This window comes from Phoca vitulina, unplaced genomic scaffold (genome assembly GCF_004348235.1).
Source record: "Phoca vitulina isolate PV1807 unplaced genomic scaffold, GSC_HSeal_1.0 scaffold117, whole genome shotgun sequence".
Classification (NCBI taxonomy): domain Eukaryota; kingdom Metazoa; phylum Chordata; class Mammalia; order Carnivora; family Phocidae; genus Phoca; species Phoca vitulina.
The window spans coordinates 897,470-922,178 of record NW_022589820.1 but is presented as its reverse complement, the minus strand read 5'-3'; the positions used below and the strand labels follow the sequence as shown (position 1 = coordinate 922,178).

General features: G+C 54.7%; 2 protein-coding genes across 4 annotated transcripts in view; both read right to left on the bottom strand.

Annotated features, from left to right (window-relative positions):
* DGCR8 (DGCR8 microprocessor complex subunit) overlaps positions 1–8,506 on the bottom strand; it is a 34,556-nt gene extending 26,050 nt beyond the window's left edge. The window contains exons 1-3 of the mRNA XM_032398538.1: positions 8,375–8,506; positions 2,611–3,611; positions 1,975–2,134 (exon numbers count right to left, since the gene is read on the bottom strand). Coding sequence (XP_032254429.1) covers positions 1,975–2,134; positions 2,611–3,330 — 880 coding nt within the window. The 5' untranslated portion in view covers positions 3,331–3,611; positions 8,375–8,506. The remainder of the gene's footprint in view (positions 1–1,974; positions 2,135–2,610; positions 3,612–8,374) is intronic.
* A 3,043-nt stretch (positions 8,507–11,549) lies between these two features.
* Positions 11,550–24,709, bottom strand: part of TANGO2 (transport and golgi organization 2 homolog) — a 40,517-nt gene continuing 27,357 nt past the window's right edge. For all 3 annotated transcript variants that reach the window (XM_032398567.1, XM_032398568.1, XM_032398569.1), the window contains exons 5-9: positions 24,499–24,613; positions 20,778–20,848; positions 17,104–17,257; positions 15,553–15,657; positions 11,550–14,012 (exon numbers count right to left, since the gene is read on the bottom strand). In XM_032398567.1, the coding sequence (XP_032254458.1) occupies positions 13,892–14,012; positions 15,553–15,657; positions 17,104–17,257; positions 20,778–20,848; positions 24,499–24,613 (566 nt within the window). In that variant the 3' untranslated portion in view covers positions 11,550–13,891. The remainder of the gene's footprint in view (positions 14,013–15,552; positions 15,658–17,103; positions 17,258–20,777; positions 20,849–24,498; positions 24,614–24,709) is intronic.

Below are 24,709 nucleotides of genomic sequence, written 5' to 3'. Positions count from 1 at the left end.
CAGCGCCTCCAATGCACGAAACTCTTCTCAATTGTGCTTGTTTATATGGCTCCAACCCAGAGAATCTAAGTCCCTCCTCAATAGCAGGAAGCTGTCCACCTTGTTTACTGCTGTACTCTTGGGCCTAGAACAGCACATGGTGCACAAAGGAGCCTGGGATGAGGTTCTACAAGACAAGAGTCCTAGCCTCAGCTGCTGCCTGCACAGCTGTGGGCACCACGGCCATCAATCCCTCACTGCCTGCCTTGGCTATGGCCAGAGGCACCCCAGGGGCTGAGTAAACTTTGCTAACAAATTGCATGTCTGCCGACCACTGCTCCCTGTGACTCGACAGCAAGTGTTCATTATACCTGAGCTGCATACTCTCACCAGCACGTGAAACTACTTCCAATTCATACGTTTCTAAGTCAGTTTTAGAACACTACTCCCAACCCCTTCTTTGCTTTACAGGCAGTCAAAGAAAAAAGCTCAAGACTTGTTACCCACTTGACACCTGCCACTAACAGGCCCGGTGACTAGGAAAAGCACAAAGATTTAACTGAAACATAATTCTCTAACAGGAATTGGGAACAAGTGAGAAATTTAGGGACAAAAGAAAAAAGGAAATGAAATTTTAAAAACACAGACATAATGAAATGGCATGAGGGACTCTCACAGACAAGGGAGTAGCATCCCAGTGCCAGGTCCCCACCCGGCAGTGTTAACCCTTGGCCTGACATCAGAACATAACAATCCTGGCTGGATGGCTGATGTCAGGATGGCCCCCAGGAGGGAGCACGACAGGTCAGAGGTGCACAGACACTGTCACGCACTTTCCCCTACCCGGGCTAGAGCCAAGGAGCTGCCTCACACCATCTTTGGGCTAAGTCAGGACAAGGAGAAGCAAACAAAATGCTGGCAAAGTACAACATGGGTCACTGGTGCACCTGGGCTACTCATTTGTGACAAGTAGCAGTCATAAAGCTGGCCCAGCCATCTGAAGAGCTCACATGCAGCTTACACGCAGCCTGTGAGCCTGAGGCCCATGCCACAGCTCCTGGGAGGCAGCACTGTGGGGCAGGCTGCCAGGCGGGTAAGGTGGAGCAGAAGGCTGCAGAGGGAAAGGCACAGCAGTGCCCGGTGCAGGCAGGCCCAGTGGCATGCCTGAAGTCATGGCCAGGCACACTGTGAACCTGAACCAGGCTGCTCAGAATGGACAGGGCTTTGTGGCACCTAGCACAGCCAACCCGTCCACTCTGCAGTGGGAGACTGCACACCACCTGCCCCTCGATTTCCTCCCATCACGCCAAGCCACCTTCTGCACTCCAGCCCTCAGCCTAAGGTCTCAACTGTGTGCCCGAGTCCCCACGCATCCGTTCAGCCCCTTCCCACTGCCCAATGCCCAGCCCCACAGGCAACTCCAAGCCGACTGCCCCACCCCCCAAATCCAAATGCAGCTTTGGAACACCTTCACCCCTACCACAGGAGCTCCCACTCTAGCCACCTAAAGTCCACACACCATGCTGCAGCCATAGGAGCTGTGCCTTTAGACAAAAATTGTGTAACAACAACACCTGCATGCTTCTAGAGGCTTCCCCTCACACTTGGTGGAGAATCCAGAAGCCAGACTATAACCATCACCTGCCACAGTGTTGCACCCACCTCTGGCCTCGGCCTCACATCCTCTAGTTGCCCATCTTGTCATCTCCCAGCAACAACGTCATCCCCCTCCACCACCCCATCAGAAGTGCCTCCCCATTCCCCTGCACAACACCAGCCGCTCCAGTGTGTGTCCACGCATGACACCACAATCTGCACCCGGGTCATTGTGCATCTGGTGCTTTCTTGTGTCTTGTCTGTCTCCCCTTCACCACACGTGACTGTCCTCCCTCAAACATGTGCCCACTGCTAAGACCACTGCCTGGCACCCAAGGGCTCTCAAAACGGCACTTCTGCCGCCCCACAAACACACTACTTTCTGACTGGCTGACTTACTTTTTAGCACAGTTTTAATCTTGGTCATCATTGGCTGCACACTTGTCTCTCCGTCAGATGGATGGTCACTGTCTCCTCCGTATTTCTCCTCCATTCGTCTCTTTTTGGGAGCACAAAGGCCCTCTTCCAGCAGAGCATCAACATCGTTGTCAAAATCATCCTGCAAAACACGCTGTTCAGACACCAGGGCCCCCGGAGCCTGCATTCCTGTACCGTAGGCAAGCTTAACAGCATTAGTGAGAACAGACACAGAAATGAGGCACTCTCAAGTGGGGCCTAGGTATGCCTTTATGTTGCGTGATCATCTGAAAAACAAACAGGAAGAAACTGACAACTGCAACCAAAACACTTGACGCTTGGCACAGGTGCACACGCCACCAGGAAGCGCTTCTCAGCAGCACCTTCCAACTCAGGTTGCATAAAGGGTACAAGGTCGACTGCTCAGCCAAACCTTTCTTTAGGAAAATTTAAAACCCTGGACTTCTTACAGCTTTTTCTTTTCCACATTAACATTATTCCACCTGATATGGGTTTTTTTTTTCCTCTGCAACATCAGCTTTCAAAAGATGCTGCGGTTCCCAACACCTCTCTTTGGGTTTTGCTAAGAGTGCTCCAAAGGAGGGGTCGCCGACATACCTCATAGGAGAAGTTCAAGGCCTCTTCATCCACTCTGTCTCTCTGCACGATTGCTTTAGCCGTGAACCCGCCTGTTCCTTCTTCATCTAGCTCCAAATTGTCAGTAAAATCTTCTAACTCATCGAGCACTGCGTACTCCACTCTCTTTTCCTGATCCAGCTCATTCTCCTCATCCTTCTTATCAGCACTCTCACCCCCTACACCTACCCCATTCCCAACACTCCCGCCAAAGGGACAAGCATGCACGTCTCCACTGACAGGGCTAAGGGCCAGACCGCACTCTGCACGAGCGTCGCGCTCCACTCCTGTGTACAGCACCTTCCTGTCCTTACTCCTGCAGCTCTCGGTAAAGCTCACGCTAATCTTTACATCCTTAAGCAACTTAAGGTCAGGGGAGAACTTCCGGACCGCAGGTGCGTGCCGGGCGGTGCGCGGGCTGTGGCCACTACAGTTCGGGTCTATGAGGAGGCGGGCCTTAGAGAAGGATCCTTTGGAGAGAAGAGAAGCTCCGTAGAAGTTGAGCGGGTCCTCAGCAGGGGGTTCGGCCTGTCCATCACCACCAGAGCCAACGTCCATTACCTCTGCATCACTGGACGTTTGCAGGGGAGGTGGTGGAGACTGTTCACGGGGCAGCGCTTGAAAGGGGCAAGCTCGGTTCTCCATCACCGCTTCTCCTGCGGGCTCACGCGGGAGAGGAGAGGGACTCTCATATGTCTCCATAGTAAAAGTGGTTAAGACTATTTTAAAAGACCAGAGTTTTAAAAAACCTTACATAAATCTATACAGCTAACATGCACAAGTCCGCTGAGACCCGGGTGCCGTCCTGCCCGCGCTGCACACGCCGGCGGCTTAGTCAAGCTGGCCACATTGCTCTTTTCATTAATGTAGACAGCTTTTAGAACCACTGCCTCAATTATTGGAAATCACAATGCACTCAGCTTAAATGACTGACGACTAAGCGAGTCTGTCTTCATGCCAAAGTGGCACCTTTCTTCTTCCACCTGCAAAGAGATTTAAAAACATCGTCACAAAATGACAGAAACCTTCTGCTTCCCTGGTACTGAGAGTCAGGTGCTATTAACAGTGTAGTAAAGAACTTGAAATACTACTGCCTTAGAGAACCTTCTAGGCTTCAAAACAAACTAGCTCTACATTCTTCCTTCAGCACCTAAATTATAATTTAAGTCCTAAGTTAAATATCTTACTAATTGTCCACTGTAATTCCTACTTCAGAAGCACAAAAAGTATTATCTTAAGGCTCAAAAAAGATTTTTAAAAACTAGGCTAAGCTTCACCGCAGCATTCCCCTAACTCAGTTTATTAGGTAAGCAAGCTCGCGGTGCAAGGCTGCCCTTTCCAGAACACACATAAGGTGTGTGGCCTCCCTCTGGCCATCAGAGCGACATGGATCCACTCACCTGCTAGGGCTGGGTCAGTCAGAGGGCGAGGGCGAGTGCGAGACCCTCAGCTCAACTCTGCGGCACTAGGGCCTCAGAGGTACAGCCAGGTGCTCTGCTACCCAGGGACCCCAGGGCTCTCCTGGGCCCACAAGGTGGCGGATGGACCGGGATAGTGATGCAGCGTGCTGAGGTCGCCAGAGGTGGCGTGGTTCTGTTCCCAGTAGAGGAGGGGATGGTGGCTGTGGGGAAGGGAACCTGGCCAGGGTTGGTCGGGGGAGCCTCAGGAGACAGCTGGAGCCAAGGCACAGGAAGTCCTGGGTGCCATCTGGAACCTGGCTCCCTCCTGGGGGCAATAAGGAGCCACCAAGGGTGAAGCGATTCCCATGCCACAATTCAGCCCCTATTTGAAAAAGGAAACTGACAGCTGTGCCAGGCCCAGTGCCTATGCCCAAGGCACAGAGGGCAGTCCTCCAGGCCAAAGCACAAAGGTGTGAATGAGGCTCTGGTGATGGGGCTGGAGCCCTCAAGAACAGTGAAGACACAGAACTGACCACACTGCTGACCGGGTAGAGGTGGAGAGCAAAGACAAGAGGGAACTGAAGGCAAATGAGGCTTCTCCCCTGGGAGGACACACATGTTCCAGCATTCAGGCAAGAGCCTGCCGAGGAGAATGGATGGAGCCTCCGGGCAGACCTGTCCAACAGGTGCTGAGGCCACAGCTCTGGAGCTGCGACTGGCCCAGAAATAGAAGGCCAGAACACATCAGCGAGGTGATAGTCGCCAAAACCACAGGAGAGAGGCTGCCCAGAGAGGCAAAACAGACCAAGAAGAGGGTTGAGGATGCAACTCTGGGAAGCTTCCCTTCAGAGAAAAGACAACAAAAGGGATGACGTGAAAAGGCAGGTCAGAGGGACAATCCAAAAACCCAGAGGTCTGCAGGAGGGCCGGGCATCAAAGCAGGAGAAGCACGTGCAGACGCAAACGTGTATGCGCACACACTCCCACACCATGCAGACACACACACACACACACACACGCATGAACATGCCATGCACACGGGTGCAGATACGCACATGCATGCCCATGCCCACATAGGGCAGGCCTGACTGGCTGCATGGACAGAGCAGAAGACAGCAGACATCACACATTTAAGAAGTTTACAGTGAAGGAGTAGAGCATGGTGGTTGTACTTTCAAGGAGACACAACATAAAAACCAAAGACTTACTCAGATTTAATTAATTCCTTCAACCAATATTCACTGGCCTTCTACTCTAAGGGATGTACTACCATGAGCAAGAGACAAGGTCCCCACCACCTGGACACAGCTGGAAGGGCAATGACCACTGAGCTGTCACTCTATTTCCTAGACTCTAAGATGTCCTTACATTTCTGAATTCAATGGCAATTTTATCACAATACTTCCCCCAAAGGTGTATCTGTCAAAGGTGCTAAAGATCAAGGGAATACAGCATACAGATAACAAGACTCAGAACTGAGGTAAACGCTAAGGAGGCTGCAGCTGAACAGGCATGAGGAGAACCGAGTGAAATAAGACCAGTCTCCTGGCAACCAACAAAGATCATTTCAGAGAAGGACAGACAGGTCAGCATGTCCAGTGCTACAGAACACAGATAAAAATCAGGACCAAACCCCTCAGCTTCTGGTAGGTCTGTGGAGACACTAGCCAAGAGCGAATCCAGTGATTCTGGGGGCTGAAGGGGGGGACTGAAAACAAAGGGTGGTACAGGATGGGGACACCTGCTAGTGTTAAAAGACCAAGCAGCTGCCATCACCAAAGCACAAAGCAAAGATGATAATGACAACAATGCAGGGAGGCCTGAAAGAGGTGCAGAAGGTGCAGTCACGGAGCTGTAGAGAAAGAAGAGTGTTCTTTCTCCCTGGGAGATCAGGAAAGCCTGCCCAGCCCCAGGGGGCAGCAGCTCAAGGCTCAGAACTCCGCAGTAGGGCAGTCCTGGGCAAGTTCCTTACTTTCCCCTGTAAGCTTGCTCTACTCATTCAACAAGTGTTTGCTGAATGCTTTCCACATGGCCCACGTACCATTCTAGATGCTAAGGACACAAAACAGACAAAATCTGTACCCACAGAGCTCACTTTTTAGCAGGACAGATGGAGAAACAACTAAGAAAAGCTGATTAGTATTCAAGAGAAAACAAAGCAAGGGGGGGCAGCTTCATAAAGGGCAGACAGCAAAGACTGCACAGTCGGAGTCCATCTGAAGGCAGAAGAGAGTGAGCTGGGTGGGTGGAAGCAAGGGACATTCCACGTGACAGAAGAGCAAAGACCCTGGGGTAGAAGTGCAGTGAAGCAGGTGAAAGCAGCGTGCTAAGTGGAACTGACACCAGGACTGTGGCTCTTATCTTAAGAGATGGGCCACTGGACAGGAGGGTCCAAGCACTGAGGTGGCATGATCCAAGGACAGCAGTGGCAACCAACCCTCAGCCAGGCCCTGCTCTAAGAGTGTTATGCATTTTCACTCACCAGTTCTCACACAGCACTAAGAGAGAGGTTAAGGACAGAAAGGTTAAGCAACTTGCTCAAGGTCACACAGCTAGAAAGCAGTGAAGCTGCTTTACCACCCAGGCAAGCTGGCTCCCCTCCTCACTTCCTTGGTTTTACACTATCCTACAGTTTAAAAGAATCATTCTGTGTCCAGAAAAACTATCATGGGTGAGTGGGGGGGAGGAGCAAGGGTGAGAGCAAAGTGAAGAATTAAGAGGCTCACCAGGCAGTTCAGAATAGCACGTTAAGCTGGAGGTGGTTAAGAAACTGTCCTGAGTGTTGCATGGAGGCCTAAGAGAGGAATCCAGGTGACTCTAAACTCATAAACGGAGCTGTCGCGCACTGAGGTAGTGAAGGCAGCATGAGAAGTGTTGTGGGGTGGGTGAAGATAAGGATTTAGGTTTGGCCATGGCTACTTGGCATCAAAGTAACATATGAAGATTTGGAAGAGACAGCAGCTCAGAAGGGAGGCCAGGGCTGGAGAAGGCGATGGGAGCTGTCAAGGAGAGAAGGCATTAAAGCCAGGAAGCTGGATGAGACCACCAAAAGGGGAAGGGCAGCTACTAAGAGGGACCAAGACCAGGCAATCCAGTGAGATTCATGTTTTCTACTACCAAGGTCACGGTCAGATTATAAAACAATCCCCAGGAAGTGCCCTACAGAGTGCCTGGCCATGAAGAGCTCAAAGAGTGACTCTCCCACCATCAGCCTCACTGCTACTGCAGCTGATTGAACACACCGATGCAAACCTTGCTTGCCAAGTGGACTGCAAGCCAGCAGCAGGCTCCCCTGGATCCCTGGTACATGGGGTAAAACCAACAGGCTTGGACAGCGCCCTTCACTGAAGTCCACTTGCTGAGCTGGCATCGAGGCGCTGGCTGTAATGTCCAGTGCTGGGGCTGGTGCCTTTCGGTCAAGCCTCTCACACTGCAGCCTCCCGCCCAACCCAGCAGCAGTATGACCTCATCCATTCCTTTTGTCATCCTCCAACAGGCCTCACATCCTGTACTCACAGGCGCACTCCTGACTGGCCATTCACTCCCTCTAGTGAGTGACAGCCTGCGGCAGGGTTTGAGCCACTGTGCGCGAGGCGCCTGACTGGGAGTCCAGGCTTAGACCAGGAAACAGAGGGTCTCCGCCTGCTGGTTGGCCTCACACAGTCACCAGCCCTAGCCTGGACTGCCGTGCATCAGGTAACAAGGTACATGCAAGCATGCAGAACAGCAAATCAAATTCCTACCATGAGCAACCCAAGTCCATCGAATGATACTTGACAGGTACCACTATCAACAGGTTGCCACCTTCCATTTATTTCTACCACGACCACTGTTACAACAAAACCACGCTCCGCTTATCTAAGTGACACTCAATCCATAAGCATTTGGCGGAGAAAAAGACTCAGGCGACTTCTCAGATTTCCCAAACTGTTACACCCGGCAGGATCCTGGACAAGCACTACCCGTGTTCATACCTTTCCCGCCTGAAAGCGACGCTACGGCTTCGGGCCCACAGAGCGAGGGGCCTCTTTACACTCGGGCTGTTTACCCGGGCGGAGAGCGACCGGCGTCGGCGCCACCTGGGCCTGGGGCCCGCCCCCACCCCACCCCCACCACGGCGAGACCCCCGCCCCGCGTTCTCCGAGGCCCGCGGCCATGATGCTTCACAAAGGCCGGGACTCCGCGTGGCTGCCCCGCCTCGCGCCCTCCCGCCCCGCCCCACCCCGCCGCCCGGGCCCTCAGCCCTCGGCCCGGGAAGCAGGGAGGGGAAGGGCGCGCCCTCGCGCAGGCCGCAGCGCCCACCCTCCCGCCCGGCCCGCGGGGCGCCCCTCGCGCCCCGCACCTACCTCCGGCGCCCGCGGCCTGCCCGAGCTGCCCGCAGCCCGACCAAGGCAGGGAGACCCTCACGGCCTAGCCGCCATCTAGAAAGGCCTCCCAAGCTCTCTCCGGTCGGCGGACCCGCCTGCCGCGCGGGGCAAGCGGAGGGCGGGCCTTCGCGGCTCGCGGCCAATCCCTGCGCGCGGGCGCCCCGCATTGGGGGAACCGCGGAGCGGGCTGCGGAGGCCGCCAATCGGCAGCGCGTGGCGCTCGCGGCCACGGCACGCGGCCCAATAGTGCGGCCGCGTGGGCGGGACCAGGCGCTCAGGCCGAGGCCGCGCTAACGGTCGCCGCCGGGGCGGGGCTCGCCGCGCGGAGGGCGGCGGCCGCGAGGAGCGCCGGGAACGGGCAGCGCAGGGGATGCCGGGAAGAGGAGAGCGCGGGAAGCGCAGGGAATGCCGGGGAAGGGGGAGCGCAGGGGATGCCGGGAGCGGGAGAACGCGGGAAGTGCCGGGAGCCGGGCAGCGCAGGGGACGCCGGGAGCAGAGGGCGCCTCCGCGGTCTACGTAGTGCAGACGAGACCATATACACACAATCATTAAACGTTTCCAGTTAAAAGCATTAAGCATAATCAGTAGGAAAAAAGGACAAATATGCTGAACTTCCGGCATTTTTCTACTTGCTAATGCCATTTCAGGAACCTCAGAAAAGGGAGGGTATGAGTAAATGGAGAAGGGACAGCTCTTCCTTAGACCAGAATTCCAGTGAATAAATGTAGAAGGAATGATGGAAGTAGGAAATCTCCCTTTTGGCAGCCTGCACAAACCTGCTGCAGACAAAAATCACGGATGCTAAAAATAGCAGCAAAGTAGGAGAATTGGCGATTTTTTTGTTGCTTTACAGAGATGCAAAGTTTCTCCCCAAGACACTAACTGCAAACCTAAAATAGTAACTGCAGTGGAGAAAAACCTGAGAGAGAACCAGGTAACCAAGTGATCGAGGTCACCAACAAACGTATACACATCCAAACTTACCAATTTATACTTTAAAGATATTCGTTGTATAGTATACTAATGATACCTCAATAAAAATGAAGACAAAGGTCAGCACCAGTAAAGACATATTGTGGGCCTCCTGAGGACATGCATCACTACACAAAAGGCAAAACCTGAATGAAGAAAGATCAGACAAACCCAAATGAGGGACATTCTACCAAAAAACCGGCAGGTGCTTTTCAAGTGGCAAGATCATTCAAGTCAAAGACACTGAGGAGCTGTCTTCAATTACAGGAAACACAACTATGTGATGTGGGATCTGGACCCTGTATCGGAACCTAGCTCAGGAAAGGGACAGAAGTGGGACAACTGGTCATTCAAATCAGGTTTGTAAATTAGCTGGTAGTAATGTATCAATGCTAATTTCCTGGTTGTAATCATTTTAGTATGGCTAGAGGTAGGGTGTTAACATTTGGGGGAACTGGGTGAAAGACACTGGAATGTTTTGTTCTATTGTTTCAAGTTTTTAGTAAGTTGAAATCATTTCAAAATGAAAAGATTAAAAAAGGTGGGGAAAAAGAGTGTTGCAGGTGAGGAAGCTGGAGGCCTATCCAGGTCCTTCCCTCCCTTCCTGCCCCTTTCTGTTTACCTGGCTGTCCCAGTGGTCAGCACCAGACACTTCACAATAAAAATGTGACCAAGCCCCATGAAGTTCTAGCTCCTGGACTTAGCCAGGGGAGGCCAGCCTCTCTGTGGCTGGGCCAACTGCTCTCATTGGCCCAGTGGTCAGAGCTCATGGGAACCCTTGGCATGCCACCATCCAGCCTTAGCAAACTCTCCACACTTTATTGCTTGGTGAGTTGCCTCAGACTCGAGACCTCAGACCAACACACTACAGCTGGCTTCCCACATGGCCTTCCCACACAACGTCCCCACAGTCCCCATCCGACTCCAACCTCAGGTGGATGCCTAGAAGCCGGAGCTCTAGCCCAAACTGAGGAAACTTTTCCTTCCAGGCTCCTATGTTTCCACCTGAGCCCAGCTCACCCATGAGCCAGGTCTCTGCTAAAGGGCCTGGATGATGCTATCTGCTGGCAGATGAGACCAAAAGATCAGGTGTTAGTGGTGGGGCAGTGGCGGGGGGTGTCTCTGCAGGCAGAAGGCCAGGATCTCAGGCCTGCCATGACAAGCCTCAAGGCCAGGCTGCATTCCTGAGCTGGTCTTGTTTACTCAGACTTAGCTTCCATATCAGTTAGCTCCACACCTCCAGCCTGCATGCCAACACACTTCAACTGGCTGTCTTAGAACCAGAGAGCAGAAGCAGCTCATCAGGGGCATCTGAAGAGGAGGTGAATTACCCCTCCATCTGGGAAAAGAAGACCCATGTTGGGAACTCAGGGATCCAGTGCATCTGATGACTAGCTAAGCCACGCCAAGGTCAGGTCCAGGCCTTCCTGTGTGGCATGTCAAAAGCACTTCTAGAAAGCACAGCTTCCTAGGGTCCCTTCTAACCACACAAGGGTCTCACTTCAAGGCCTAAATAAATGGGGGCTTGGGAAGTGCCAGCAATGTCATTTTTGGTTCAAATGTCTACCTGGCCTGGGCATCAGGATACAGTGATGGACAAGAGAGGAATGGCCTTGCCTCCTGAAGCTCTTGTTCTGACAGGGAGACACATAAGAAACAATCAAGCAAAACACACAGCATGTCCCAGTTCTAACTGCTATAGAAAACAGAGCAGGGACCAAGGCAGGGCAGATTGCAGCTTCAGATGGGATGCCTCCCCAAGACTTTACCAAAGAGCTGCAGGATGTGAGGGGCAGTGTGGTTTAGATATATGGAGGGGGGGGGGGAGGAAGAGTTCTTCAACCAGAAGGGCCAGCAAGTGCCAAGGCCCTGGGGCAGAAGCTGTGCAGAAAGTACGACCAAAGGCAGTGGCAGAGGCAAGAAAAATGTGGTGATGGGGGGGGAGGGGAGTGCAGGGCAGCAGGTGAAACCAACGTGGGAGGACCATGAGCCTACAAGGGAAGACACCCCAAGATGCATCCTCTCCTTCCTGGCCCCATGGCTCTGCCTCCCTACCTGCCTGGGGACTGAGACACTGTTATGGTATCTCCCCAAGCTTCAATTTCCTCATCTGTAAAATGAAGGTCACAATTGATTTAGTTTGCTAGAGCTGCCATAACAAAGTACCATAAATGAGTGGCTCAAACCACAGAAATTTATTGTCTCACAGTTCTGGAGGCCGGAAGTTTGAGCTCAAAGTGTTGGCAGAGCCACGCTCCCTCTAAAGGCACCAGGGAAGGATCTGTTCCAGGTCTCTCTCTCAGCTTCCGGTAGTGTCTTGGCATGGGACAGCATAGCTCCAGTCTTTATAGGGCATTCTGCCTGCATGCATGTCTGTCCCCATGTCCAAATTTTCCCTTTTTTATAAGGACATCAGTCATACCTGATTAGGGCCCACCCTAATGACTGCATTTTATCTTGATTACTTCTGTAAAGACCCTAATAAGGTCATATTCCGAGGTACAGGGGCTAGGATGCCAATAGATCTTTCGGGGGGCACACAACTCAACCCATAACAATAGAATTACATCAGGCACTTGGGAAGCCCAGGGCAGGTTGAGGGCTGGGGTATCCCTGTGCAGGCCCTGTCCCTGGCGTAGAGACAAACATCAGGGAGAGCGCTCCAGATGGCTTTGCACCAGCCCAGTGGTGCCCCATGAGGGCAGACATGCCTGGCCAGGGTGGGTGCTGGCGTGGGGCACTGAGGCAGATGAAGGGCATCGGCAGTGCCTGGGCTGAGAGCCTGGGTCGGTGTGCCTCAGCCAACAAGTGTTTGCCCCTGGGCCTGGGGGTGTGGGCTACGCCACCACTGGGGACCCCATTCAAACCTGACCATGCTCAAGCACTTTTCCTCTGAGTTCAAAGTGAGCAAGGAGGGCATCAGTCCCCTGAGGGGTGCTCAGGGTGAGAAGAGGGAAGGGTTGAGAAGGCAAGTGGGGCCGGGTACAGGTCCACACCCCACCCCGAGCTCTCACTGGCTCTGAGAAGGCCAAGTTGGGGGTCAGCTGCAAAGGCAGATGGAAGTCTGGGTCTCAGCACTGAACACACAACGGGACCCCCTGATGCTCAGCCTGGGCTAGGGACAGGAACTCCTGAGTACCTGCCGCAAACCAGGGTCCTGCAGTTAAGACAGACTCCACTTGCCCCCTTGCCCTGAAACCCATTCCTACCATCCCCTGGCCTCCACAGTCCACCCCAAGTGCAGGCCTGACCACACTACTCCATGGAGAGGTCCCCAAGGGCTCTTCACTACACCCAGATGAGTCCCTGGCTCCTCAGCCCAGCTCAGGAGGCCCTGTAACTGGCACCTACCATGTCCCATGCATATAGGCTCTCTCTCGAACCCCAGCCCAAGGACAGACAGATAGACAGGCTGATGGACCCTTGGGTTTCCATCAGGGTGCTCAGAGACCCATGAGCAAAAGAAGAAAGTGGGAAGAGGCTTGTTCTGGTGAGTGTGCCTTGGGAGCTCCTGCAGACCAAGAGAGCAGCCCTACTGACCCCCTGCACAGTTGTCCCCCATCACACAAGGACCTGAAATGCACTGACTCACCACAGCCTCCGAGTTTTATTATCAAGGTCTCACGTTCAAGTACAAATTCCTATGAAGTCTGACTCCCCAAGGAGAAGGGAAATAGCAAGGGCTGGCTGTGTCCCCTCACTGAGAGGGCCTGCCCAAGACCCATGACCCCCAATGGGCAGGTAGGTGCCTGAGAGCCTACCAAGGTGCCCCAGCATACACAGGAGCCCTGGGGCATCATGCAGGGCCACCCCCTCCCCCCACAGGACCACCCCATGCACACAGGAGACCCCCCAGAGCACAAAGGACCACCAACCAGCCTGTGCTTCTGTTATGACAGTGGGTTTTTCTGGGGTTGTTCTCATTTCTCATTCCAAATGGGGCCTCTCCTCTCCAAGAGCAAGTCTAGCTGTCCAGAAGTGGACTACGCCCAGGAGAAAGGGAGCCACTTTTAAACAAAAGTCTACACCCTGTTGTTTTGATCAAAGCAACGACCCACTGGCCAGAAGCACCTGCAGATGCGAGCGACACATCTCTGCCTGTCTAGCATGCATACGTGTGTACGCCGGGGGTTGTGTGTGCATTTGAGCATGTGTACACCTATCTGTTGCCTGTGCATGGTGTGCGTGTGCCCGTGCACCTGCAGGTGTGCATGGAAGCATGTGCCTCGACTCTGTACCTCTGTGCTTGGACAGGGGCAGACCCAGGTGCCTTCACACGGGCACAGCACACCTAGGCCTGCCCCAGGCCTGGCTGTGGGACTCTGTCACTCCTACTGGCGTAAGGGCAGACCCTGAGCTGGACACGTGGACACAGACAGGTCACAGAAACACCAGAGGGCCCTGGTCCTGGGGGATGCTTGGCCAAGTCACAGGCAGTGCATGTGCCTACAGAAGGTTCCTATCCACACTGGTCCTCGAGGCAGGGCCTTCCAGGAGCCCAATGGCCACACCCAGGGAGAGGGGTTAGCTCTGCAGCTTGAACTCGTGGGTGCTGGTCTCCCAGCAGGCAGGGTCCTTGTCCAGCATGCTACGCTCTGTGAAGGTCACGTGCCCGTCCGCATCCACGAGGATGACCGTGTTGGTTCTGAAAGAGAGCAGGGGGCCCACGTTCAGCCCTCTGCCCTCAGCCCCCTGCCTGCCTGGCAGAGCCCCAAATGGGGCCTCTATCACCAGGAACCCTCTCCTGTCCTCCTCCCCTTCTACCCATCCCAAATGCTCAGTGCACCTTCTCTCCTCCTGCCAGCCGTCCCCAAGGCCAGTCCTCATTTTGTTAGCACCTGTCTCCCCCTGAGAGAGGGCAGCCCCTGTGCAAGCTGAAACCCAGAGTGGGCACACCCATGCCGAAGACTGGGGGTCCCAGTCGGGCTTGGACCCAGCAGCCACATACCTGGCCAGGGAGAAGACCTGGCACTCTGCCTCACGCACATGAGTACACGTGAGCATGTAATTTGTCGAGAAAAAGGTCTGTGATGGAGAAGCCTGAGAGAATTCATGCCCCGCCACCTGCCAAGGGAAAAGCCTCAGAATGGAAAGGCCACCATTCAGGCATTCAACCCTTGGGCCCTGGAACATCAGTGCTGGGCAGTGACACCACCATGGCCCTGCCTCCTATCCCATCCCCCAGCTAGAGGGCTCGAAGCTGTCATTTCCTGGAGGATGGAAGCCTCAGGCCAACCTGAACTCGAAAACCAAGCATTACGCGTGACATCACCATGTACCCAGAGTACATGCGGTATCACCGTGGCATCACTCAGCACCTGTCACCACCCAAGCACCCCATCCCTGAGTCCTTAGTGGCCACGGGCCCCCAAGAGCTTGGCCTATCCATCACAGTCCACTGCAGGTCACCAGCCCAGCACAAGGCTGGTGCCCATGGGGCCTGGTGCAAGCCAAATCCAGGCAGATGTTGCTTTGCACGAGGCCACAGTCTGCCTCCAGGCCAGGTGGGCCAGGTGGGCCAGGCGAGCAACAGCACTCCTAGGGCATCCTGGCTGGTCCAGCAACCCACCCACCTCCAAGTTCAGCAGGTAGGCTACCCCCAGACAGAATCACAGGGATGGGCTGGGCCTCCCAGACACACAGAGCCAATCTTCCTCTGCCCAGGAGGGAGAGAGGCAGAGAAGGAACTTGCTGGGACAGCAGACACCCATGCCAACAGCTTCTCCTTCCCAGGCATTCTCCCCTTGTGGCTGAGGCCAGAAGTTGCCCTTTTCTTGGGTGATGTGCCCAGGCCGACATGACCTGATTCCTGCCCTGGTCACACAGAGAATGTAACAGATCCAAGGACACAGGGCAAAGTGAGAGGAAGAGCTGGGCAGTGGGACCTCTGGGCCCACAGGGATCTGCCAAGCTGAGTGCGTCCATGGCCATCCCAGCCCCCTCGTGGCTGTGGAGGGAGCAGGAAGCAGCCCAGGAACCATTTCTACAGTATCCCTGGGAGCCAGCGAGCTTGTCGTGCAAAACCATCCACTGTGGTGTCTGCTGGCCCCATAGCCCCCCCCCCCCCCCCCAAGCTGAAACAGCAGCTGCTTTTAGATAGGGCAGAGGCTCTGGGATCCACAGAGTTCAGGGAAGGCCGGGTTCCTCGTGGGACAGGACTGAATGCACCCAGCAGCCCCTCGTACCTGGTGCCATAGCCCGGGCAGCGCACACACACAGCCGCATACTTGCTCAGGAAGGGCTGCACGTACTCCCTGCCCTGGTCCTCAATGGCCGGGTCTGGCAGCTGCCTGGAAGGACAGAGGACGGGTCACTGCCACCCCCACCCACCCACCCACAGCCCCACCTGCCATCCTCAAGGCCTGCAGTGCCTAGGGAGCCTACCAGCCTCATGAGGCAGTTTGGGGGATCCACAGGGGCTGTTCTGTGCACTTTTCTGCTGAAGGCCTCAAATCTCAGTCCAGTCTTTTATTTAGGACTCCATCACTGGGCCCAGGCTGCCAGACAGTGAGTGCCAGGCCAGCTCCCCCTGCCAGGGCCCCCAGGAGCTTTCCCAGGACCCAGGGACATGAGCTCAGCACTGGGGAAGGCTCTGCTGAATCTGCAAATGCCGGGGGTCAATCTGGTCAGAGCTGTGCAGGGCCCCCCCCAGGAAGGACAGAAGTCATCTCTCAGAGCAAACTTACCTTCCTGTCTTGGTGAGGTCTCAGTGGTTAGGGGTGCTATGGGGCAGGGGCCTGGCTGAGGGGTCACTGGCCATACACACGCCCTGCCTACCCCAAGAGGTACCCTATGGGCATCTCTCCACGTGACAGGAGCCCACTTGAGCCCTGCAGCTTGCCAGCCACTGGGCCCACAGCTGTCAAAGCAGCCAGGACCCCATTTCAGGCGAGAGGGGATGACAGCCAGTGACTGAGGGCCACATGACTCACAGCTGAGCAGGGGATGCTGGACCAGCCCTAGCAGGGCTTCCCTGAGAGGTGGCTATGCTGAGGCTGAAAGTGCCCTGGTACATGGTTCCAACAGGAGACGGAGAGTAAGCGAGGGGCAGGGAGGGGCTGCAGGAGACAAGAGTGGGAGGCAGCCCGTGAGGGCTCCTCTGAGGGGCTGCTGGGGCATCTGGGCAGGATAGCGGCCTGGCCTGAGTATGGGCCACGTTGTGGCATGGGAAGAAGGTAGCTTGGCCAGCACCTCTGACCCCCAGGTGGGATGGCCAGGACACGCCAGGGGGTGGCGTCCCTGAGGCAGGTACTGTGTGCAGAGGCCACCGAGGTGCCTTAGGGAAGTTGGGTCAGGAGCTCCTTTCCCCGAGGAGATTCCCGGGACAGGTTTGTCTGTGCCACAGCACTGGTAGGACAGCATGTGGGAAGAACAGTTAACCCCTAGATATAGTCCCAGGCTGGCTGCTTGCTTCTGTGGTTTGCTAAGCACCTGGAGCTTTCTAGAATCTCCCACTAGTGGTGTGCAGACACGGGGAACCTCCAGCTACTCTCTGCCTCACACAGGCCCACATCAAGCCTCTGAGAGCATTGAGCTTCTAAGTGCACTGGCCCAGGAGGGGAGCAGTTAGGAGAGGAGCAAAGGACAGTATGTCCATCAGGCTCCCCCTGGCTGAGGAGCTGGCCCCAGTCACTTCCACAAGCCTCCTAGGGCAGCACAGCCTGCCTGCCTCTACATCCCAGGGCTAGAGAAGAAGGGGGACACACTGCTCGCCATGGCAGGATCCGCCCACTCACGCCTCATCATTGTTGAGCACATGCAGGAGCTGGGCAATGAGGACATCCTTGGGGAGCGCCTGGCTCCGCTCCACGGCCTCCAGGAAGAGCTGCTTCCCAAAGCACAGCTTCCTCCAGGGCGTCTCCAGCAGCGCATTGCTTAGTCCATAGGTCCCTGCAGAGAAGGGGACAGCCCAGCCAGTGCAGAGGCCCCACTGTGGGAATTCAGAGTAAATGCCCACCCGCGAACCTCAAGAAGGAACCACCTCCCCATCTCAGTCCTGTCTCTAAGCTAGGAAGAAGCTGCAAGGTGTGGATCTGCTTGAGAAGGTCAAGGGTGGGAGAATAGCAACCTGAGGCCAGAGGGGTACCTGCTGGGTATCAGTCAGTGGTTAGGGAGTCTGCCAACATCAGAATGGCCTCAACTCAGTGGAAGTAGGCAGGACCCACCTCTACTCTATACTGGCCAGGACCCTGGCCTGGGGAACGATAGGGTCTCAGCACAACCTTCTCAGAACAAGTTCTCAGTGAGTTAAAAGAATGGGTGACAAAAAAGAAAAGGGTTTCTCATGTCAAAAAAGGAGAGGACCGGCCTTGAAGTGGAGAGGCCCCACTCTCAGGAAGCTTCAGGAAGCAGTGGCAGGTGACCTTGGAGTCATGCACCTTGAAAGATGCACCAAAGACAGGAAGCCAGCACCCCCTGCTGCAGCTCCTCACAGGGTGAGGATCTTGACTGAGTCTGAGGTGATTGCATCCACTTCCAAGGAAGACAGCCTTGGCTCTGCTGGGCCACCAGGCTGGGGTATCACTGTGCTTTATCCATCAAGAGAAGCAGGGAAGACTACTCCATAGTGGTGCTGGGCACCTGGGTAGCCACATGCAAATAATGAAGTGGAATCCCTACCTCACACCATACAGAAGAATCAATTCAAAATGTCCCATAGATCTAAACATAAAGGCTAAAACTACAAGCCTTAGAAGAACACATAGGAGAAAACCTACCAACCTTAGATTAGGCAATGATTTCTTAAACATGACACCAAAAGCACGAGCAACTGAAGAAATAAACTGGACTTCACCAAAATTTGAAATGATGTGCCTCAAAAGACATCAACAAGAAAGTGAAAAGAAAACCCACAGAAGGGGGACAATTTTTGCAAATCATACATCTGATACAAGACTGGTAGCTAGAATATATAAAGAACTATAACATGGGGCACCTGGCTGGCTCAGTTGGAAGAGCATGTGACTCTTGATCTTAGGGTTGTAAGTTCCAGCCCCACGCTGGGCACAGAGATTACTTAAAAATAGAATCTTAGGGGCGCCTGGGTGTCTGCCTTCAGCTCAGGTCATGATCCCAGGGTCCTGGGATCGATTCCCGCATATGGCTCCCTGCTCAGCGGGGAGTCTTCTTCTACCTCTGCCCCTTTCCCCGCTCATGCTCTCTCTCTCTCAAATAAATAAAATCTTAAAAATAAATAAAATAAAAAAATAAGATCTTAAAAAAGAGAAAAAAACCTACAACTCAAAATTAAAAATAACAAACAACCCAATTTAAAAATGGGCAAAGGATCTGAACAGACATTTCTTCAAAGAAGACATATAAATGACCCATAAACATATGAAAAGATGCTCAACATCATTTGTCATCAGAGAAATGCAAATCAAAATCACCATGAGGTACTACTTCACATCCGCTAGGATGGCTGTAATCAAAAAGACAGACAGGGGCGCCTGGCTGTCTCCGTCGGGGGAGCGTGAGACTCTTGATCTCGGGGTTTTGAGTTTGAGCCCCACATGGGGTATAGAGATTTTTTTTTTTTTTTTAATTTTAAAAATCTTTTCAAAAAAGATAATAATAGGGGCTCCTGGGTGGCTCAGTTGTTAAGCGTCTGCCTTTGGCTCAGGTCATGATCTCAGGGTCCTAGGATCAAGTCCCACATCAGGCTCCCTGCTCAGCAGACAGCCTGCTTCTCCCTCTCCCTCTGCTGCTCCCCGCTTGTGCTCTGTGTCTCTCTCTCTCTCTGTCAAATAAATAAATAAAATCTTTAAAAAAAAAAAAAAAAAGACAGGGGTGCCTGGGTGGCTCAGTTTTGGTTAAGTGACTGCCTTCGGCTCAGGTCATGATCCCAGGGTCCTGGGATCGAGCCCCGCATCGGGCTCCCTGCTCGGCTGGAAGCCTGCTTCTCCCTCTCCCACTCCCCCTGCTTGTGTTCCCTCTCACGCTGTCTCTCTTTCTCTCTCTCTGTCAATTAAATAAATAAAATCTTTAAATAAATAAATAAATAAAAGACAATAGTAACTGCTGGTGAGGATGTGGAAAAATTGGAACCTCAGATGCTGCTGGTGGGAATGTAAATGGTGCAGCTGCTTTGGGAAAGTTTGGCAGTTCCCCAAAGGGGTTAAACAATTATCTTACCATCCAGCACTTCCACTCCTAAGTATACACATAAAAGAGAGGAAAACACAGGTCCCCACAAAAACTTACAACAAATGTTCATGGCAGCATGATCCACAATAACCGGAAGCTGAAAACAACCCAAGGGTCCATCAACCAGATGAATGGAAAAACAAAATGTAGAATATCTGGACAATGGACTATTATTCAGCCGTAAAGAGGAATGAAGCCCTAATTCATGCTACAACGTGGATGGACCTTGGAAACATGATGCTAAGAAAGAAGCCAGTCCCAAAGGCCACATATTGGATGATTACACTTGTACAAAATGTCCAGAATAGGCAAATCCACAGAGACAGAAAGTAGATTAGTAGTTGTCTGGGGCGGGGGGGGCAGGGGGGGGGGGGGTGACCGCTAATGGAGACAGGGGTTTCTTTTTGGGGTGATGAAAATGTCACGGGGCTCCATAGCAGTGATAGTTGCACACCTTTGCCCATAAACTAAAATCTACCGAATGGTACAGTTTAAGTGAATACATTGTATGATATGTGAATTACATCTCAATAAAGCTGTTATTTGGGGCGCCTGGGTGGCTCAGATGGTTAAGCGTCTGCCTTCGGCTCAGGTCATGATCCCAGGGTCCTGGGATCAAGCCCCGCATCGGGCTCCCTGTTCAGCGGGAAGCCTGCTTCTCCCTCTGCCTCTGCCTCTCTCTCTCTCTCTCTCTGACTCTCATGAATAAATAAATAAAACATTTTAAAAATAAAGCTGTTATTTTTAAAAAGTGACACGGTCAGGCAGGATCAAGCTCAGGGAAACAACACGATGTATTTGAAATGACCTCGCTCCCTCCCTTCGACCTTCCCTCTCTCTCTCTCTGTCCCTTCCTTCCTCCCTTTAGCAGAAAATAAGCATCTCCAGTCACAGGATCTCAAGTACTGAGAAATGAGAGAGGGCATCACAGGGGTAGTTTCCAGATGCTTCCACAAAGGCCTCTGGGCCAACGCATAGAAGTGGGGGTAGGAGTGGCCTCTGCGTCCTTTTGCGGATTGTCCTTTTTCAATTCTCTCTGGGCAGTCACGGGCTCAGTGCTAGGGGAAGGTGGCCCTGGCTGTGGGCAGCCTGACATGTGGACCAAGTGTAGGCCATGGGCCACTATGGGGGCATAAGGCACACAAACGGCCAAGGAGCATAATCCCAGGAGAGAAATGTGACAGGGACCCAGTCTCTGAAAAGTACAGAAGTGTCCCCACAGAAGCAGCCCCCACCTTGTCACCACCCATCAGAGTACGCTTACCTGGTGCCAGGACGACTGGCTCGGGCTCCCCCCGGTTTCCATAGTAGCAAATGACATCTCCCTTCTCTGTGCTGTGGACAGGAGGAAAGAGAGAGTCAGATGGGAGCTATGGGGCATCCAAATCTCTCACTGTCTGGCAATCCCCACAGTCCAGGACAGGGACAATGGCTCGCTGCAACCAGGACAGGAGCTGGTCAGGGCCCCAGCCTCCCAGGTAGGATCTTTGAGACCCCTGGCTCCTGACTCCTGGCTCACCAGAGACCACTGGCCTGGGAGCAGCATCTAAAAGACCCTCCTGCCTCACCACATGCCCCCGTGGCACAGGTACTCGCATGCTATGTGCGTTAATAACTGCACTGTGCCCACAGACACCAGTCCCCACCCCCACAGCCCATCTCTGGGCACCTCCAGACACGGTGGAATACCCCAGGGTAACAGAGGCTTCCAAACAAAGCACCAAAGATCACATTTGCCTACTTTTATGTGCTGAGTGTGCATTTAAAAATAGTTCAAAATGCTCAGAGCTGAAAATGTTCCCACTCCTAAATACCATAGTAAATCTTCCTTGAAATTGCCTTCTCTGCAAACTAGGAAGGACTCTTCCTGGCCTGTGAGCCGCCTTGCTGCAGGTGCAGGGAACGCCACACAGGAATCTTAACCTCCAGGATGAACCATTGCAAAGAAAGAGCCGGGTGGGGCTGCCAGGGAGTCCCTCTGGCTGTGCCCACCCTGGCCCCAGGGGGCTTCACATTCTGCTTGTGTTCTTCCTCCCCACAGCCCCTGGCTCATTTCTCAAGATATCTGGCTAATGACTTCAGAAATTGTGTTTATAGGCACAAAGCTAGAAAGCATGAAGACCTGTGGATTGGACACCACTCCCGCCATGCTTGGTCAGGGACAAGCCGTGATAGCAATGAGGCTTTCTTTTTTTTTTTTTTTTTTTTAAAGATTTTATTTATTCATTTGAGACAAAGAGACACACAGAGAGAGACAGAGAGAGAACATGAGCAGGGAGAGAGGCAGAGGGAGAGGGAGAAGCAAGCTCCCCGCTGAGCCAGGAGCCCGATGTGGGGCTCAATCCCAGGACCCTGGGATCATGGCCTGGGCGGAATGCAGATGCTTAACCATGTGAGCCACCCAGGTGCCCCAAGGCTCTCTTCTTCTTGACCCTGACTTCCTTCTGGCACCTACCACTGGGGTTCCTTGCTGACTGCCGACTCCCTCCACCCTCTGGCCTCAGCCCTCCACACCTGGCCCTTGGGCATAACCCACTCAGTTGCCCTGGCGACCACCTGGCCTTGAGAGCAGTGTCTAGGGAGGCAGGCTCTGACCCTGTGGCCCCAGGAGCCAGGAGAGCTGTTCAGGCACGGATGGGCCCAAGCCCACCTGCAGGAGCCGCCTGCCCATGCATGTGTCCACTCAGAGAATGGGGCCCTCGTCACCCAGCCACTTTGACATGGCTGCTGAGCACTGAGTCCTGCTGGTCTACTGGTCTCCCAGACTGGGTCAGCTGTAGAGAGAACGACAAGCAAGGGGGTCCCTGCCTGGGCATGGAAGTCTCCCTGCAGTAGCTGCCCATGGTGCGGAGGAGAGGTCCAGGGCAGCAAGTACCTACGCCAGCCCCACCTCCTCCCATGGCCACTGCAGCCTCCACATCAATGTGTCGATCTGTGCAGTGGGGCTGAGCGGGCCACATGCAGTGGACACTCAAGGCACAGGGGGCCTGGGGCTCCTTGTGGAAGGAAGTAGGCTCAGGCCAGGTGTCTGGTCATGGGCCAACCACGGCGTACTGACCACCTCCCCTGGTGGAAGCTGACGACATCCACTGACCTCTGGGGCACTGGCAGCAGGGGTGCATAAGGGGAGGGCAGGAGGGAAGGACGATGGATGCTCGCTTCACTGAAGGACAAATTCACAAAACCCCTGCAGTCCCCAGCCCACATCTGTAAAGTGCAAGTCCTCCAGGAGGGAGCACAGGACGCCCCACCCGCCCTGTCGGGCTGTTCCCACCAATGCCTGAATCCACCAGCCACTCTGTGCGGCCTGCTCTGAGGAATGCACGTGGGCCCTGGGGCATCGGAGGTGAGGACACCCAGCCAGGGCCTCTCCACATCAGCCACCCTTCATGGCTGTGGCATTACCACTCCCCCACCTGCCGTGATCTGCCTTATGCACCAAGACTGTCAATAGTGTCTACTCATCTGTCGCCACATCTGTCTGGACACCTGGAGAAAGGGCCGGGTAGGCGCCTGGCACCCAGCACGCAGCCCCAGCCGCTCCCCCTGCCGCTGTCCACTGGCATCTGATCAACAGTCCTGGGCACAGGCTCTGGAGTCACCACCCCCCTCCGGGGGACAAGGGTACCACAGGACTCCCACTACTCTGCACCAAACACCAACAATCACTTCACCTCACGGCTCAGCGTCCCCCGGGGGAGGCGGACCATGGGCAGTGCCCGCCTCTCAGCCGGCACTCAGCAAACGCTGCTGAGCAATAGGCCCTGGCCTAGAGACAGCCCTGTGAAGGCCCACAGCAGTGTGGCTGGCGCCTGAGCTGCTGCAGGGCCGCGGCCAGGGTCCAGGCACGGGAGCCACACAGATAAATGCACTCGGAGAAGCCAGGCCACAGCCCAACAATGGCCAGCGAGCACCTCAGCAAGAAACACAGATGCCACGGCCATGAGCGCAGTGCTCCTCCCCAACCTGGTGCCCACTTGGTGGGATGGGGCTGCGGTCTCCAGGGGCACCTGGACCCCAGCCAACAGCCCAGAGCAGCACGGGGACCCCAGCCCCACTGCACACCAGCAGGGGTCTTCGCCACGTCGGAGCTCGGCCACAGCAGGTGCACATGGGGTGGCTGTGAGGATGTGCCAGGCGCTGCACATGAAGGGCTCAGCATCCACCCCCACACGGCCATGCGGGCACCTGCCGGCTACTGCTGCACCTCTGAGTGCCTCACTGGGCCTGGCAACACCCCAACTGCTGCAGGCCCCTGCCGGGTTCCAGCAACCAGCCTCCTGACTCGCGGCCGGCACAGGCACCCCTGAGGCTCCAGGCCTCTTGGGGACCCTTCCTCCTGCCTCTGCTCCTTGCCTATCTGCCCAACTCCAGGTAGGGGAAGACTTCCCCCAAATGACTGCGCAGCAGAGCCTCCACGTCCTCTGGTGACGGGGCCCATGGGCAGCTGGGACAGACACATGCTCAGACACACCTCCCTAAAGAAGCCACCGTGACGCCCCAGAGCTCAGCAGCACCTGACCACCACCAGCTGCTCCGGACCCCGGTCAGCGGTGCTTGGGCCTTCCTCCTCCAGCCTGGGGCACCTCTGTGCAGCACAGAACAGGGCAAGCGAAGTGCAGCTCCACAACAGGGCACTCCTGAGCCACGGACACGTAGAGGAGAGCTCAGGGGCAAGGGGCCGGCGTGGGCAAGGGGTGCCCCCCGTGACTGGAGATGCCCGCTGCAGTCATGTTATAGCTCGCATGTAGGAGCCAGCGACCCTGACACTGCTTCAGGAAGCCTGGGCTCTGATCCCTGCGCCCCCGCAACAGTCAGCCGGCCCTGGGGACCCTCACCATGCCCACCAGGAGCGATGTCCCTGCAGAGGCTGCCACAGTACCCCAAGGTGAGTGGCAGGGCGGGAACCCCATTTCCCATCAAGCCCACAACTCAGCTTTGTGGCAGTGCCCGATGGGCTGCCATCCCCCTCCCAGCAGACCCACCTCAGGTCAGCTGCTATGAGGTTAAAGCCGTTGTACAGGTGGCCCTCCGCAGAAACCTTCTTCAAGTAGGACAAGCTGTCCATGTCTGTAGTCAGAAAGTGGGTCACAAGTTCACCTGTGGGTAGGGGACAGATACACATGGCCGAGGCAGCAGGGCTGAGTCCCTCGTCCTGGGGAGCCATACCTCATTCCCCTGGCAGCTAAGGAGGTC